We start from the raw sequence: 17,496 nt of genomic DNA, 5'->3' as shown, positions 1-17,496 counted from the left end.
GGGGTTACCCTGCAAGAATATCACAGATACAATGGGCAAAAAAATAAAAGATAAAAAAAAACAATAATGGTACACGATGTACAATTACAGTATATATTAAATAAATGTCAACGGCTTTTTCTGCATTCAAGAAAGGCAGAGCAAGTCCTTTCTGTGTCCCAGCTAGGAGGATATAGACAACATTCAAGATGCGTGGAGTATTATCAGACGCCTGGTATGAAACCTACCTGGTCCAGATGGATTAAATTCAAGAGACGGGGGAGTCAGTTGATTGGCAAACAGCTTCGCTTCCAGCATTTCAGGAGGGAAGCTATTGCCAGTCGTAATGCTGTTGTACAGCGAAGTTAAAAAAGGAGCCAATTCATCCCGAATAGTGGGGCTAGAGCATTTGCCACAGAATAGAGTATGCGCCAAAATAGTTAACGGTGGAGTGGTGGAGAATTAGGACACCAACCATTTAAGACCCAAAACCAGAAAATAAAGAAAACAGGAGTACAGTGTAATTCAAAAATACAACAATACCAACGTGAAATAGAACATGAAAGCACATTGTGCAAAAATACAGTTAAAAGAGAAAAAAAAGACAGAAAAACAACATGATTAAATAAATTAACTAAATTGTCCTAGTGCGGTACGATAATGTAGCTGAAAAAGGAGTCTTGAAGGCCACGCCAACCAGCGAGAGTGGAATAAGCCCCACACATGTGGGCAGGACTAGACATGAAATGACACAGGACACACTGATGGGTGCAATATTTTGAGTGCACCGGCATGGGATGTGGGGGGGGGGTGGATTGCTCTATGACTAGAGTGTTGGAGAAACATTTGAAATTACACAACAAATAGCAGAAAACACATACACTCATCAAGGAAGAAATAGGAACAGATTCCAAAAAAATGTGCGGGGACTGAGTACCTTCCCAACTTGTATCCATTCCGGAAGTGGAGAAGACTTTCGGGTAGAGGAACCAAAGGAGAGAGGAATCTGCCACCCCTCTAGGAGTTTGGAGCCAGCCTCAATGGATGAGATGATATAGGTATAACCCTCTTAGTGAACCAATAACTTAACAGGGAATCCCCAGTGGTAGGAGATCTGATTCGCCTGTAAAGCTGTTGTAATCTCTTGTTAATAATAGTCCGAGAGGTCCTGGAAGAGGTTCTCAATAATTACTGCATAATCGGGGTTTCGTACTACCTGAAGGAGAGCCTCCGTAATGTGGAAGAAGTGAATCCAGAGAAGAGTGTCCCTCGGGTAATTCCCTGAGGAGGAGCGTGGCCATGGAAGACGATGGTTGCGGTCTATGAGGAGATCTTTGTCATCCACAGAGGACAATAATTTTTGGAAATATGAAATGCCATAGTCCTGCATATCAGAGTTAGCCACGGATTCCGGGATGCCTTGGATCTTCATATTATTCCTACGTGAGCGGTCCTCCAGATCCGCCACTTTATCCTTTAGGAAGGTGGCTTCACTTCGGACTCAGTCGTGAGAAAAAGGAGGTCATTGTGGCACACAACAGAACATGTCATAGCCTTAGCTATGTTATTTCATGCACGTTTATGTAAGTGTCAATGTATCATACTGATTGTTCTCTGACACTGAACAAAGAAATGTCTTTGGTCCCATTTTGCTATAGTGGTTTTGCTACTAGTTTTCACTTGTTACCATTTACCATTGTGGATGTAATGCTTTTTAAAGTAAAAGGCCATTCTTATGAGATTTCACATGTGAATGTCATTAAAAACGGCCGTAATAAGCCACATTGAATTGGAAGAGTATTTTTTAGAACATCTAGTTCTGTTGACAGCAGTATGTTATTGTAATAGCGTAGTCTTTGTTCCAGCTTCAATCTAGACAAGCTTTATTAGTTGGGCTCATTTGTATCTGAAGTGAAATGTTGTTTTTTTATCTAAATGTGATTGCGGCTCTAGTATGATTAAATATATTGCCATATAGTACATGTTGTTCCTAAAGAAACCTATTAATAACTAAATGTATTTCTATTTTAGAAAAAGATGAAGAAACAAGAGCACTAGAAGCGCAGCTTTCCAACATTTCCATGCCAGTGGTAAGTACGTGGATACTCACAACCTAACAGGTTGCTCTGCAGGTCTATGGAAAAGTATTACAGGTTATTCCAACATAAACCCATATTGCTGTTTCTGAATTTGCATGGATGTGGTAAATTGTTCTAAGCGGTGCCACCAAAGAGCCCTTCTTTGTATCAGTCTAGTATGTTCCCAGGAGGGATTAGGAGGATACCTGGAATCAATTAAACGAAAAGTCAAATTGTGATGGAGATTCCCCGATACAAACGTCAACGGAACATAGAGAAAGATAACAATAGTGTGTAACGTCCTTTTAAATGCAGTGTAAGTAAAGCTATTATAATCCTGCTCACCTCATAATACACTAAATGCATGAAATTAAAACATATGTCGCCCCTCCCACTTTTCTATAAAACCTCACATAGAGAAGAAGAAATACAACGTATTGTGCACTGTACAAGAAAATACTAAACCTAGTATCAGGAGGTGCTCACCTGAGATAGATAGATGGGTAGGTAGGTAAGCAGTACAACATTACTTGTATGTCCTTTTATATGACCATTCAGACTCCGATGGATGCACCAGGAAACTGTAAAATAAAGGACAACCCTCAGTGGATGCTGTGGAGCGGGAGAGCCTTCACGGCAGGGCTGAGAGCGATGGGTTTATATTACATACCACTGCTCATTGGTTTTATATTCAGATGAGGACCTCCTGATGTTAGATTAAGTATTTTCCTCTACACACTATGTTGTATTTCTTCAGCTCCCTATGAGGTTACCAAGAATTTAGAGAAGTGGAATTGAACGCAACCACAGAGAGACACCATATTCAATAAGTGTTCTTATTTTATGCGCAAAAGTATTTAGTTAGCCACTAAACCTGCAGTACAAGCTGCCTTATATAATACAACTACAAATAACAATAAATGTAAAAGTCCCCATACATACCTTGGCAGAGCGTGAGATATATGACATTATACTTGTTGTGCATTTGCACTGCTGCTCCTTTATTGGGATTAATGACAGGAAGTCCACTCTGTAGCAAAATATCTTTATTTCAAATATATTGTGAATATTTTCATTGGCTCCCTGAGATTAGTTTAGCTAAACTTGTGTTTAAGTTGTAGTGGTCATTTAATCCCGTTATTACAATTGCCCATCCATATCTGACCCTGGGGGTATGAGCCATTGTAAAGAGAAATAAATGCTGATTTTCTTCCTCTAATTTGCATAGTGTCGCTGGCAACAAATATGGAAAAGACCAATTGAGAAGTAGATGAGGAAAAAATAAGTATTTGTGGAACCAATTACTCACATGATAGGCAGGTGGTTTGGATGGACTATTGAGTTATTACGTGTTACTTATTGGTGGCTGGACCACTTTTAAAGTAGACCCATTTCCCACAAAGGTGATGGCAGCCATTGTGTGGTTTGTATTTGTAGACATAAGAATGCAGCTTATATAGTCCTTACGAAACAGTAACATCACTGAACTACAATGTGTTTCAATTATATCAGCAATTCCTAGCAGATTGGTTGGCTCCATTCTCCTGAATTTGACTCCTAAATATCCATTCTTAAAAGGCAGCTCTTCATACACTAGGCACACGAGTGAAGCACAAAGTGCATGCTCATAATGAACTAGTAAATATTGGCCTTTCACTGTGTGTGTGTAGGCAATGTGCACTTTACTGTATAGTACAGAGATCTGATTATTACACCCCTAGACTTGACACACAGATCAAAGATCTGGATGTCACTTCATTACTGGAGAAATACAAATTGCTTGTTGCTCATTCTCACAGAGATGAAAGTGATCTATTCTGAGCATTGACATCTGTACGGGTTTCTTCTTTAAGAGCCTGGGGTCTAGCAAATTCCTTTATCTAAGAAGCACTCTCAGATCTAATAACATCAGCAATACGAAAGTGACATACACAAAATCGGGTTATAAAGTAGTTGAAATCTTCAAATATGAAGTTATTTAGTACAACTGTACAACACACACATGTCAGAAAGGCAGTGGTGCGGAGCCAAACCAAGTTCTTTCCTTGGTGTAAGCTCAGTTCTCCTAATGGAGGAGGAATTCCCATGTAGATAAGAAGGCATGGCACTGGGGTATCCAAATTAATATCCATTTATTATACCAAGGTGGTAGAAAGAATGGTGCACACAATGACCCTCATTTGGACCTGGACACATTTTATACCTCAAACTTATTCGTAATTCTGTCGCAAAAAAACATGTACTTGTGTATGTTGAATCGCACTTATGGCAAGATTTATTCAGCTCAAAACACGGTAACATATACAATGAGTATACCTACACCCTATGGTAGCATAGAGATGCAGCTCAATTGTGTTTTTAGTAAACTGTGTACCTTATTTGTAAACAAAATAATGTGAAGTGTCTAATACACAACAGTGTCTTGACAGTGATATTTATAAAATGTATTTAAATACAAGAACTTCGACATCTGCTCTTTACTGCTTTTCTTTCCTGTAGTGGGTGACTTGATATAATATAGCTGCAATGCTAATGAATGAAGTACTCTATGCTGGAGGGGGTCAATTTGCAAGCAGCCAATCAAAAGTGGCTAGAAAGTGCTGCTGGTGTTGTCATCGGCATTACCACCACCACTTCTTTACACCAGACCTCCAGTAACTGCAGAAGTTAAGCCTCCTAAGAATCGCATCTGGAGATGCTTCAAGTTTGTTTAGGTTTCATCTACAGGAGGCGTTCAACACTAAAGTGTACACACTCTTACTGTCCTCATTTTACACATGCCCACCCCCATTCCTTCAATCCAGGCATAAGGGACTGCTAGTCTTAGATATTCACAAATCTACATAGTCACATTTTGAGTAGGAAATGTGTATATTTACACCACAAAAATTGATGTGCATTCAACTCTAAATGAGGCCCAATATGTGCTCAATACATGTGCAAGTTCTTCCTACTAATGGCCAAAGCTAGACTTTTTCAAACCCCTCCCTTTTGTCAGAAATGAACAAAGTAAACAGAAGTTATGACTTAGGCAGTAGGTGTTAGTAGAGGTGCATCTAGCTCAATGTTTACATTCATTTAAACATGATGTATACTTGCTCTTGACTTTTATAATAATATAAGTCATTGGTCAACTTATATCCTGAGAACCACAAAGTCAGAATTGATCCTAGGACTCATGTGTCAATATATATCATATTCACATAAGTTAAACCTACATTTTTTTTAAATAGTATTTTATTGAACTTTTATACAACATTTGTAGATTGGGAAGGAATTGAATTAAAGAAAACAATCCGCACAAATGCTGATCCTTATTTTTTAAAACATCATGAATAGGATTGAATTGGATGAATATGTCCATTCAAAACCGTTGAAGAGATAGGGCTATGTTACACTGAGGGAGGGGAGGTCTAGGGAGGAAAGAGAAAATGGGAATGCAGGAATTCCAGGGGATGGAGAGAGAGGGGTAGAGAGGAAGAAAAGGAGGGAAAGAGAAATGAATTAATGCAGATACGGAGTTCTTCAAACACATTTACAATAGTAAATATAAGAAATAGGGATCTAAACAATCAAAGTAATCAATCCCGGTTTGCCAAACCAATAAAAATTGGTGCGATCATGGATTATGCTAATATGTTTTAATTTATACAACTGCCGAACATAATTAGGGTTGGGATTGGAGGAGGATCAGGATTTTTCCAATTCCAGGGGATCAGGCATCTACCTGCAGTAAAAATATGGCTAACGAGTTTCCAGATCAATCTGTGTATTCCAGGTGGTAAACGAGGCAGGAGGCAGTAGGAGGGATGCAAAGGGATTTGTAGGCGAGTGACCTTTATGGGGGAGATTTAATTAGCTGCAAAGTGTCTTCGGGGAGTCCGCGACACTTCGTCAGGGTTTTGACAGAAATCTCCGCTCATTTTTCCCGGTACCCTATAATTATTGACAATGTCTGTGCACCACATCACCAGCAACTGAAACTACTCCTATGTATAAGATCTGAAACTTCACGCCAAAAGGGCTTAATATTAGGGCAGCTTCACCAAACGTGGGACTGGGTAACTCGATGGCCGCGGTTCCGCCATCAATGGTCTGAAGGTGCTGGTTAAATTGCCTTCAGCCTTGAAGGAACCAAATACCATCGCAAGAGAAGTTTATATGATCTTTCTTTAATCAGAGTGTATATGGAGGATTTGGCACTGCTTCACGGATAGCAGACCGTTCTTCTAAATCAAGCGACTTACCCATGTTGGCCTCCCAATGCAGCTGATGAAGTTCTTTAGACGATAAGTTATATTTTAGCAACAGTGAGTAGAAGGTAGAAATGAGTCTCTGGAGGAGGAACTGCGAAGACAGGAGGAGGTATGGTAGGGGGTGCGCGGATTAATTTGGATATTATAGAAGTGTTTGATTTGAATGTATTGGTAAAAGGAGGTAGGTGGAATGTAGACACAATCATACAGCTCAGGAAACTCTGGACACAAGGAAATATATCTGCAAGAAATTTAAAGTTGTGTTTAATCCAGTCGGGGATGGACATAGGATTGAGAACAGGTTGGAAACGTGGAGACGTATTGTGCCATAGGGGGAGTTATTCTTCTCGAGTTATCTACAAATTTGAAAGCACGAACACAAAATTTCCAATGAGAGAGGGAAAAGTGAACCCTGGGGGTAGATGATGCAGAGGAGGCAGATCTTTGGGATCTAGCCTGTACAGGGCATAGGGGGATGAGATGTGCAAATCCTCTTCCACATCAGCCCACAACCTGGTGTCCAACAACAGCTTGGGTGACATGTGCTGACAATAATTCTGGAGGCAGGGGAGACCAAGATCCCTGTCCTTAGAGTGCCGAAAAAGAATTTTCTGACAGACCCTTGGATGTCTCCTAGACCCAAAGCTGCTACATTTGATTTCAGATTGTGAATGATTGCTCTCATCTCCGTTTGTATTGTGGTCTGAATACATTTCATCAACTCTGGAGTGAAGCCAAAACAAATTTAGAAAGTCACCACCATAGGAAGTTTGAGAAACTGGCCATGTCCTGTAAATCGTCACCTAGGTGCAAAGGTAACATAGGTGGCACAGGCTGATCCTCACTGATACTGGACTGATCTGTGCCAGATGTGAGAATTGGCCATCTTTATAAAGTGAATATACCATAGTAATATGGATAGACACCTGAAGGCAGTGCAAATATATTAGACTATTAATTAGACAACTCTTCAGAAGACTAGAATTTGTCCATTGAGAAATTGTCAGTTACCAATGCAGAATCTGATTGAAGTTAATTGGGGTATATTGTGTATCAGTATTCACAGTGTAGGTACAGTGTCTTTTAGTTTCACTGTGTTGTGTGTCTCAGCAAAGATGTTGTAAGTGGCCACTGTGGTGGATTTGCTTGCTACAAGGGTAGAGGATTTGGCAATTTGCAGGGAAAGGGTCCGGGGCTCTGCCGACATTTGTCTTGAACCGATGGCAGCCTATCCTACCCCCACCTGACACTGCTCTCACAAACAGGGCTCTCTCTACCCTTGGTCTTATATCTGCACCTTCGTCAATCCTGTATGTTCTTATTCTGTTTATATGACTTGTTTTTGTTATACCAGACTGCCCGGCGCTGATGGGTTTTGTGGCGCCATATAAATAGGATGATGATGATTTTCTGTACAAGCATACATTTTTAACAGACAACATTTGCATCCCATCTCCTATTCTCTTAATAAATGCACAGATTTCTTGTACGGATTTCAACCATATGAATTTCTGTAACTTCTCATAAAGACTGTCTTCCAAATCATTGACCAATTTTCTAATTTAAGTGGATAGCAAATCCAACACTGACCTTTTGTTCTCTGCCATATTTTTATTTCAAAGCACCAAAAATAGGGTTTTTTTCTGTGATATTTTATTTTACAAAAACATCTTTAAAAAATATTCTGTTTGCATAATTATTTAATCCCTGTGCTGCGGAAACTTTGTTTCCAATGGAGAAAAACAATTGGACTCCACCAATGAGTCATTAAAGTAACTGCCACATTTTCTGTATACAAATATCACAGAACAAAATTTCAGCATAAGCTTTGTTTTCAGTAAATTGACAGATTTGGTCTCATTACCTTTGCATGATACTGTATATGATTTTCTTGTACCAATATTTAATGGCATACATAAAATGTGTGTTGCAACAGTGTAATGGGCTTCAAGGCTTCAATCTAGATTTATGTTTTACTTACAATAGACATCTAGTTACTTTGAGTTTTCAGTGATTGCATGATTCAGAAGGAACAGTGCTTGTGACATCCTCAGTGTCATTCTCAATGCTGAATTTTTATATAGTTACTAAGGTTGAAAAAAAGACACAGCTCCATCAAGTTCAACCTATTATACATTCTCATTGTGTTGATGAAGAGCAAGGCTGCTAGTTTTAAAGACTTGTAAATTGATTATGAATATTCCCTTGTAAAGGTTGTACTTGCAGATTCTCAATGCAGCTGTTCTTTGTGGAAGACTGTTTAGATTAAACATTTAACAATTTAATTTCTATATCGTTCATCTTAGAGGAAATACCATTTGTGAGACTACCACAGTAATATTTAGCCCTATTTGCCCTACTAGCTGACTGGTCTGCTTGTAGGTCAGCCCTGTGTGTTGCTCCTAGATTTCCTGGTACCTTGTAAATAGATACATTTGAATACTTATGCATGCAGCATTATTCAGTTTTAATTTAAAAAATATATTAAAAATTCTGCTGTAAAATTATCAACATTTATATAGCGCCATCAAATTCCGTAGCGCTTTACAAATGGGAACAAACCCTAATAAACCAATACTGTGTAGTACATATAGACAGAGGTAAGAGGGCTCTGCTTGCAAGATTACAATCTATGGGAGAATGGGAATTTGATACATAATGGTGCTACATCATATTGCATATTGCTCCAGCTAGAATGCAAAGGTAAAAAGTATTGAGTGGCTGTATGATCAGTCACACAGCAATGTTGGTCAAGGGGTTGTCTTGTGTTAGCTGTGTAGAGGGTGGTAATAGGGTAACCTAAGGAGATTAAGAGGATGGTTGAGGAATATTATAAGCTTGTCTGAAGAGGTGGGTTTTCTGAGAACGCTTGAAGATTTGAAGACTAAAGGAAAGTTTTATTGTGCGAGGGAGGGAAGTCCACGAAGTGGGAGCTGCCCGAAAAATGTCCTGTAAACAGGAATGGGAGGATATCATGAGAGTGGAAGAGAGAGATGCAGAGCTTGTGCAGAATGGAGGTGTCGAGTTGGGAGATATTTTGCGACAAGTGAGAAGATGTAAGTTGGTTCAGTTTTGTTGATGGCCTTGTATGTTAGAAGAATTTTATATTGGATTTGTTGAAAAACAGGCAACCAATGTAGAGACTGACAGAGTGGCTCAGCAGAGGAAGAACAATTTGCAAGGAAACTCAATCTAGCCACTGCGTGCAAAATAGATTGTAGTGACTCAAGTCTAATTTTGGGAAGACCAGTAAGGAGAGAATTACAATAGTCGATGCAGGAGATGATGAGTGCATGAATTAAAATGTTTGCAGTGTCTTGTGTGAGATATGTACGTATTCTGGAAATGTTTTTAGATGTACAAAGGATAGTTGTGAGTCAAGGATCAAACCTAGGCAGCGAGCTTGCAGGGTGGGATTTATGGTCATGTTATGAACAGAAATAGAAATGTCAGGCAGGAAGCTTCTGTTGGTGGGTGGCAATATTATTAATTCTGTTTTTGAAAGATTGAATTTGAGTTGGCGAGAGGACAACCAAGATGAAATGGCAGAAAAATAGCCAGTAACACGGGACAACACAGATGTCGAGAGATCAGGAGAGGATAGATAAATTTGTGCATCATTCGCATAGAGATGATACTCAAATCCAAAGGAGCTTATTAGTTTTCCAAGAGAAGTGGTGTAGATAAAGAATAGCAGAGTACCTACGACTGAGCCTTGTGGTACTCGGACTCATAAAGGAAGCAGAGTGGAGGTGGATCCAGAGAAGTTAACACTGAAAGAGCGATTTGATAGATAGGATGAGAACCAGGATGGGACAGTGTTTTGAAGACCTAGGGATTATAGAGTTTGTATGAGAGAAGAGTGATCAGCAGTGTCAAATGCAGCAGAGAGATCCAGGAGAATTAGAAGAGAGTAATGGCCTTTAGTTTTAGCTGTGATCAAATCATTGACAACCTTGGTCTGTGCAATCTCTGTGGAGTGTTGAGAGCCAAAGCCTGACTGAAAAGGAATCAATAGGTTGTTTGTTGTAACAAAGTGTGTGAGGAGAGTGTAGGCAATTCTCTCTATAAATTTTGAGGAACATGAGAGCTGAGAGATGGGGCAGTAGTTTGAGAGAGAGTTTGGGTCAGAATTTTGTTTTTTAGAATAGGAGTATGCTTGAATAGTGATGGAAAGATACTAGTAGAGAGAGATTACAGATTTTAGTTAGAGGTGGAATGAGCACACAGACAGAGACCTACCAATGTGTAAGGGTATGGAATCAAGAGGACATGAGGTAGAGTAGTAAGATAAGAAGAGTAGAAACTTCCTTTTCATTTTGTGGGATCAAATGAATAGAGGGTGTGAGAGGATGCTGCAAATGGTTTTAGGCGATTGCTTGCTGAGGGAGATACTGTTTCAAGCTGGATCTTGTCAATCTTCTCCTTGAAATAGGAAAAAAACATCCTGGGCACTGATGGTAGTTGGAGGGTTTGGGTTGGGAGGGTTCAGAGAAATGTTCAAGAAATTGTTGACAAATTATAAATTATGAGTCTTAAAATTGACTGTAAGATTCGCAGAACAATGCCTTTCCACACATCTCATGGCTGATCCTGGGTCCTCCCTGGAGCCTCCTCCAGTAGACTCCCTTCCAAGCATCCTCCAATACTCTCGCACTACCCAATCCTAAGAACACCCATAAGGTTCTTTTGTGGTCTGTCCCTTACCCTCCCATGTTCCTGTACTCATCCACCTTCCTTATTCCTATTTTTGGTTAATGTTTTATACTGCTGTAGAATATTTATATTCATAAAATTGATCACACCAGTATCCACCCGCTATGCCGACTTCTGGCCACATTATCCACACTATTAGCGTATTGAATTCAGTTACTTTGATGTTTACCAAGCGTGATATCCTTCACCTTTCTATATCCTCATGCCATTCTTTGGTTTGTATTCTTTAATGACCATGCAAAATAAATATATATATATATATATATATATATATATATATATATATATATATTACTGTAAGAGCCTACTGGGTTGTATTAAGAATATTGTGTGGAACAATCTGTAAGTGTCACTTGCAATACAGACAAAGCTGTTGAATTTAGGGTGCTTTTGAATGCTTTTGCAAGTCTTTCTCTCTCTCTGCATGTATGTATGTATGTATGTGCGTGTGTGTATGTATATATATGTATATGTATATGTATGTATATATATATATATATATATATATATATATATATATATATATATATATATATATATATATATATATATATTATCTCTATCCATCCATCCATATCCATACACACACACATATGCACAACTTATAAATAAATGGGGATGGTTTTATGCAAAGGATTCAGAGTAAGTCGGTCCAGTTTTATACATACTGTAAATATGTATTTTTATGCATAAAGTGCATACTTTTAGGGAAGTTCTCCCTAAATAAAGCCTGTTACCTTTTAACATATATTCTATGTGATTGCAGGTGTCAGACATTCAATCAAGATCTGTAATACTAACCTGGTCGCCTCCATCCAGTCTGATCAGTGAGGAAAGTGATGGGAGAAGCACCCCTGAACTTTATACCTATGAAATCTTGTTATCCAGCAGTGGGAAGGATGGAAAATTCAAGGTTGCATATAGGTTTGTGATAAAGCCATTCTTGGGGTTATTATATTTCTATATTATAAACAAGAAGACTGCCTTATTCTTAAACATAAGCGGCTGCCAATTTCCCATATCCGTTTGATTCCCATGAAAAGAATCAACTATACATAGTTCTTTACACACTTTAATTAGGTTTGAGACAAAGAACACATTAGAGTCCCTGTACCCCATACCCATCTTCAGAACAACAGGGGGTGTTTGCAGCTTTACCCCCAAAATAGATTTACATTTTTATTGCTCCTGGTATTTTTCTTTACATGTGTACCATTTTATTACAGGTTGGAGATGGGTCGTGGATATAATGTTAGGTTTAGGGTTAAAGGCTAACTACTTTATTTAACCCTAATTAGTTATTTACCTACACAAGCCCCCTCCACAACACAACTGGCTGTTGAGACTTTCAATCTGCCAATGACATTGCAGAGGAGGTACACGCCATTAAAACTGTCTTAAAAGTGTCTAAGTGGTTATTGCAACCTCCATGTAAGTTGAGCGCCTATGTAATCCGGCAATCCTAGTACAATTTAAAATTACATAAAGTAGAATTATCCTTTATGTTTATTTTGAAATTTAGGACTTTGGCTGATGCTAGAGTTTGTGGATGTTAGAATTAAGAGTTAAGACAAAGGTTAAATATGAGTTGTTTTCTTTTTTTGGTTTATTACATTACTCTTAATTTGGCTTAGATCGACGTAGTCTAGGAACTCGCTTCAAATAGGAAGACCATAGACCCTGATTCCCCAAAGGGGTACTCCCCAAGTCTACAAGGGCTTAGATGTTCATTATGCAGACTCCATTACTATGATGTTTAATGGTGGGCCTTAGTCAGATGTCCCTTTACTATGACAGCTAAACACAGGTCTATCGTGATTTCTAAAGCAAAAATCGGGACACCATATGAGTTAACACATTTTGTGATAGTCACCTCTTGCTCTGCTTTGGGTTCCATATAAAAAAACAGCCATAAATCAGCCCCCATAATCCTATTAATCTAGATAAACAAGAAGTGTGCTTTCCCAGAAAAGAAAGTTTATTAAGGATTTCTAGTGGCAAAGATCAGTACTGTCCTTTGTGTTGCAGCGTCCTTTGGACAGAAGATGGAGCTATTACACAATATTTACTGGATCATATTTACACAAATGATTATTTGTTTATGAACACCGTCCATAATAATCTGCTTTGCCTATGTAAAAGTCTTCATTACTATGCCTCCAGACTGGTATAGTGTGCTGCAGGTGTCTGGACAGACAGGCTAGTGTTCCAATGCAAGGTCATATGAGATTCAGTAATATTTCCATATAATCTGTTGATGTTCTGTTCATTATTGTTTATAAACACCTGTACACAGTCCACAATACGCGCTACTTTTGCAACATCTTCACTCACCAAGTGACTGAACAGCTTTTCTTCACGTAACAATTCCTTTTCTTTTTAGTGGAGAGAAGACCAGCGTCACTGTGGATGACTTGAGGCCTGCAACAGATTATCACGCCAGGTCAGAGACCTCTTCCTATGTCTTCCTATCTTAACAGCATACTGTATGATCAAATAAATATATTCCACAGTCTGATCTTAGTTCTGTAAATGTGAAAACGTTTGCCCGCCATTCAAATGGATAGGAAGCCTCATCGACTCAGTTGCATGCTAGAAAAGATATAAAACGTGTGCTTCACAAATCTAATTACAATTCACGTGCAGCCTAGTAAGAGTTAAAGATAGAAATTGGCAGTTTTTTGGTCAAGAAAGGTGCTTGAGGCAGTATTTCTTGCGAACATAAATTTTTTAAAAGGTTTATACTGAATTATGTTATTTATTTGTAAAGTATAAATCACATACCTCTCAATACTTTAAATGGTAAACCACTGCTTGTGTCCCAAGTGCAGATGCATACATTGAGGAAGAGAAGAGTATACGACACAGGGTTAAACTCCTAGTAATACATAGAGATAATCGCAGAGGGATGCAGAGAGAAAAATCTGTCCAAAGTAACTTAGGTTGAACAGCGATTATTCTTTCAAAATATAAACTTTTAGTAGGAATATGCAACAGTTATACTATATGGACAAAAGTGTTTGGCCACAACTTTTAATTACTGAATTGAGGTGTTTCAATCAGACCCATAATACACTATATGGACACTAGTACTTGGCCACACCACCTGCTAATTATTGAATTGAAAGGGTGTCACACCTGTTCTGCATTTTGTTAATTGATAAAAATTAACTATTAACACTTCTATTTTTGAAAGCATTCTTACTTTGCAAAAGTTTTAGGCACGTGTGGGAAAAAATGCTGCATAGTATTATATAATATACACTATATGAACAAAAGTATTTGGCCACACCTGTTAATTACTGAATTGAGGTGTTTCAATCAGACCCATTGCCAGAGGTGTATAAAATCAAGCACCTAGCTATGCAGTCTGTTTGCTAACATTTGTGATACAAAATGGGTCGTTCTGAAGAGCTCAATGACCTCAAGCGTGGTACTGTGCTAGGATGCCAACTTTGCCATAAGATGGTTTGTGAAATGTCATCCCTGCTGGATGTTCCATGGTCAACTGTAAATGATGATATTAGAAACTGGAAGCGTTTAGGAACAACAGCAACTCAGCCACGAAGCGGAAGATCACGTAAAATCACAGAGCGAAGTCCACTATTGCTAAGGCGCATGATGCGTGAAAATCACCAACACTCTGTTGATTCCATAGCCGAAGAGTTCCGAACTTCCATTGGCATTTATGTAAGCAGGGCCGGACTGGGACTAAAAATCAGCCCTGGCATTTAAAGCACACGGGCCCACCTCTGTTGATGAGCAGGAAAAAAAACACGTGCCACAGCGCATTTGGTGCGCCGCCAAGAGCGTGGCTACATTATGTTGAGGGCGTGGTCAAAATGGTGCATTGATACATACATTATAATAAAACATTACATTTATCAGGCCCTCCCCATCCACATTACGTCACCCCCCCAGACACATTTTGACACCCCTAGCCCACTGTACTTATCTATGCTTCTAATGCTGCTGACATTCCTGTAGAGTGAGCAGGGAAGCTCTTAGTCTCACGAGATTAATAAATCTCATGAGACTTAGAGCTCCTCGGCTTGCTCTGCAGGCTGTGTCCTGCCCTGGACTGGAAGCACAGATTCCTCCTGCTGACCAGAACTGGATTAAGGCTCGGGGGGCCCGGGTACTTAAGTCAGGGGGGCTCCTATGATGTAATTTGGCTATTAGACACATTTTTGACAAATACACAGGCAATACTGTGTGCACTACTGTTAGGTGCACGCAGTTCTGCCTTAACAAGCAGTACAGTGTGAAGCAGGACATATCTCCCAACTGTTCTTGTAGTCAGACCAAATCCTGACTAAGCGGGACAGTCACCCACCAAATTCAGAACAGTTGGCAGACTGTCCTGGTCTCTCCTACCTGTCTTGTCATTGTCACCACTTGTGGCTGCTGGTGTCTTTAGATCAGTTGCTGCTTGTCTGGATCCTGGAATGTTGGATGCCCTATTTAAAAAAAAAATTGAGTACATGAAATTTAGCCCCGGTGTTAAATCAATATAACACCCACGTTTTATAATTAGGCCTCACTGCAGCCCCAACATTAAAATACTAGTATTCACATTTGATAAATACATCAATTTCCCTCCAACTAGCCATGACATTAAATAGTATTCCAATTTAATAAATAAAACTATTTACCTCTCTCCAAACAACTCCAGCAAGAAATTAAATAGCATTTACGTTTAATAAATATATCCATTTCCCACAACCCCCCCAGGCATTAACTCATAATCACATTTAATAAATAGACCTCATTTTCCCCAAACAGCCCCACATTCAATTAATAGCTCCCAAACCACCCCAGCATTAAATTAAAAATCCAATCACTCCATCTTAAATTGTTAGGCCCCACTATTAAATAGCCCCACCATCACCTCACAAAAAAAATAGCACCCAATAATTAGCCCCTACCTGCAATTCACCATTAGATTAATAGCCTACCTCCCACATTATATTAAGACCCTCCCCCCTCACACATTATAGTCATACACCGGCCCCCACACACATACAGTAGTCATACCCTGTCACACACATACACACTCTATAGTCATACCCTGTCACACACAAAACATACTATAGTTACACTGTAGCACACACATTCTAGTCATACACTGGCCCACACACACACTTTAGTCATACACTGGCCCAAACACACATACTATAGATCCCCTGTCGCACACATACTATAGATCCCCTGTCGCACACAAAACCTACCATAGATCCCCTGTCACACATACAAAACCTGTCATAGATCCCCTGTCACACTCACAAAACCTGTCATAGATCCCCTGTCACACTCACAAAACCTGTCATAGATCCCCTGTCACACTCACAAAACCTGTCATAGAACCCCTGTCACACTCACAAAACCTTTCATAGATCCCCTGTAACACTCACAAAATCTGTCATAGATCCCCTGTCACACTCACAAAACCTGTCATAGATCCCCTGTCACACTCACAAAACCTTTCATAGATCCCCTGTCACACTCACAAAACCTTTCATAGATCCCCTGTAACACTCACAAAATCTGTCATAGATCCCCTGTCACACTCACAAAACCTGTCATAGATCCCCTGTCACACTCACAAAACCTTTCATAGATCCCCTGTCACACTCACAAAACCTTTCATAGATCCCCTGTCACACTCACAAAATCTGTCATAGATCCCCTGTCACACTCACAAAACCTTTCATAGATCCCCTGTCACACTCACAAAACCTTTCATAGATCCCCTGTCACACTCACAAAATCTGTCATAGATCCCCTGTCACACTCACAAAACCTGTCATAGATCCCCTGTCACACTCACAAAACCTGTCATAGATCCCCTGTCACACTCACAAAACCTGTCATAGAACCCCTGTCACACTCACAAAACCTTTCATAGATCCCCTGTCACACTCACAAAATCTGTCATAGATCCCCTGTCACACTCACAAAATCTGTCATAGATCCCCTGTCACACTCACAAAACCTTTCATAGATCCCCTGTCACACTCACAAAATCTGTCATAGATCCCCTGTCACACTCACAAAACCTTTCATAGATCCCCTGTCACACTCACAAAATCTGTCATAGATCCCCTGTCACACTCACAAAACCTGTCATAGATCCCCTGTCACACTCACAAAATCTGTCATAGATCCCCTGTCACACTCACAAAATCTGTCATAGATCCCCTGTACACAAACTACCCCCCCTTACCTTGTGCGCTCCGCGGCGCGCTCTGTAGTGTCTTCTATCACATGGGACGGCACTTATCACATGGTGCACGTCCCATGTGACAGTCTTCGGCAGATCCATTCATTTCATCGGAGGGGAGGAGGGGACGCGCGGCAATCAGTAAGTGTAGTGCTGGCCCCATTGCTCAGCGCACAGACTGTCATGCCGAATTCCGGCATGACAGTCTGTGCGCTGAGCAATGGGCCTGGCCAGCTAGCAAACG

The 17,496-nt window shown here is 39.7% G+C and overlaps 1 protein-coding gene across 5 annotated transcripts in view; it reads left to right on the top strand.

Moving 5' to 3' along the window:
- The window catches only part of FNDC3A (fibronectin type III domain containing 3A), a 189,031-nt gene that overhangs the window by 119,493 nt on the left and 52,042 nt on the right, over positions 1-17,496 (top strand). For all 5 annotated transcript variants that reach the window (XM_075199105.1, XM_075199106.1, XM_075199107.1 and 2 more), the window contains 3 exons: positions 2,011-2,069; positions 11,796-11,953; positions 13,413-13,472. In XM_075199105.1, coding sequence (XP_075055206.1) covers positions 2,011-2,069; positions 11,796-11,953; positions 13,413-13,472 — 277 coding nt within the window. The remainder of the gene's footprint in view (positions 1-2,010; positions 2,070-11,795; positions 11,954-13,412; positions 13,473-17,496) is intronic.

The sequence above is a fragment of the Mixophyes fleayi genome, chromosome 2 (assembly GCF_038048845.1).
Source record: "Mixophyes fleayi isolate aMixFle1 chromosome 2, aMixFle1.hap1, whole genome shotgun sequence".
Lineage (NCBI taxonomy): Eukaryota > Metazoa > Chordata > Amphibia > Anura > Limnodynastidae > Mixophyes > Mixophyes fleayi.
The sequence above is the reverse complement of the archived record's forward strand: the minus strand, read 5'-3'. Positions and strand labels throughout refer to the sequence as shown.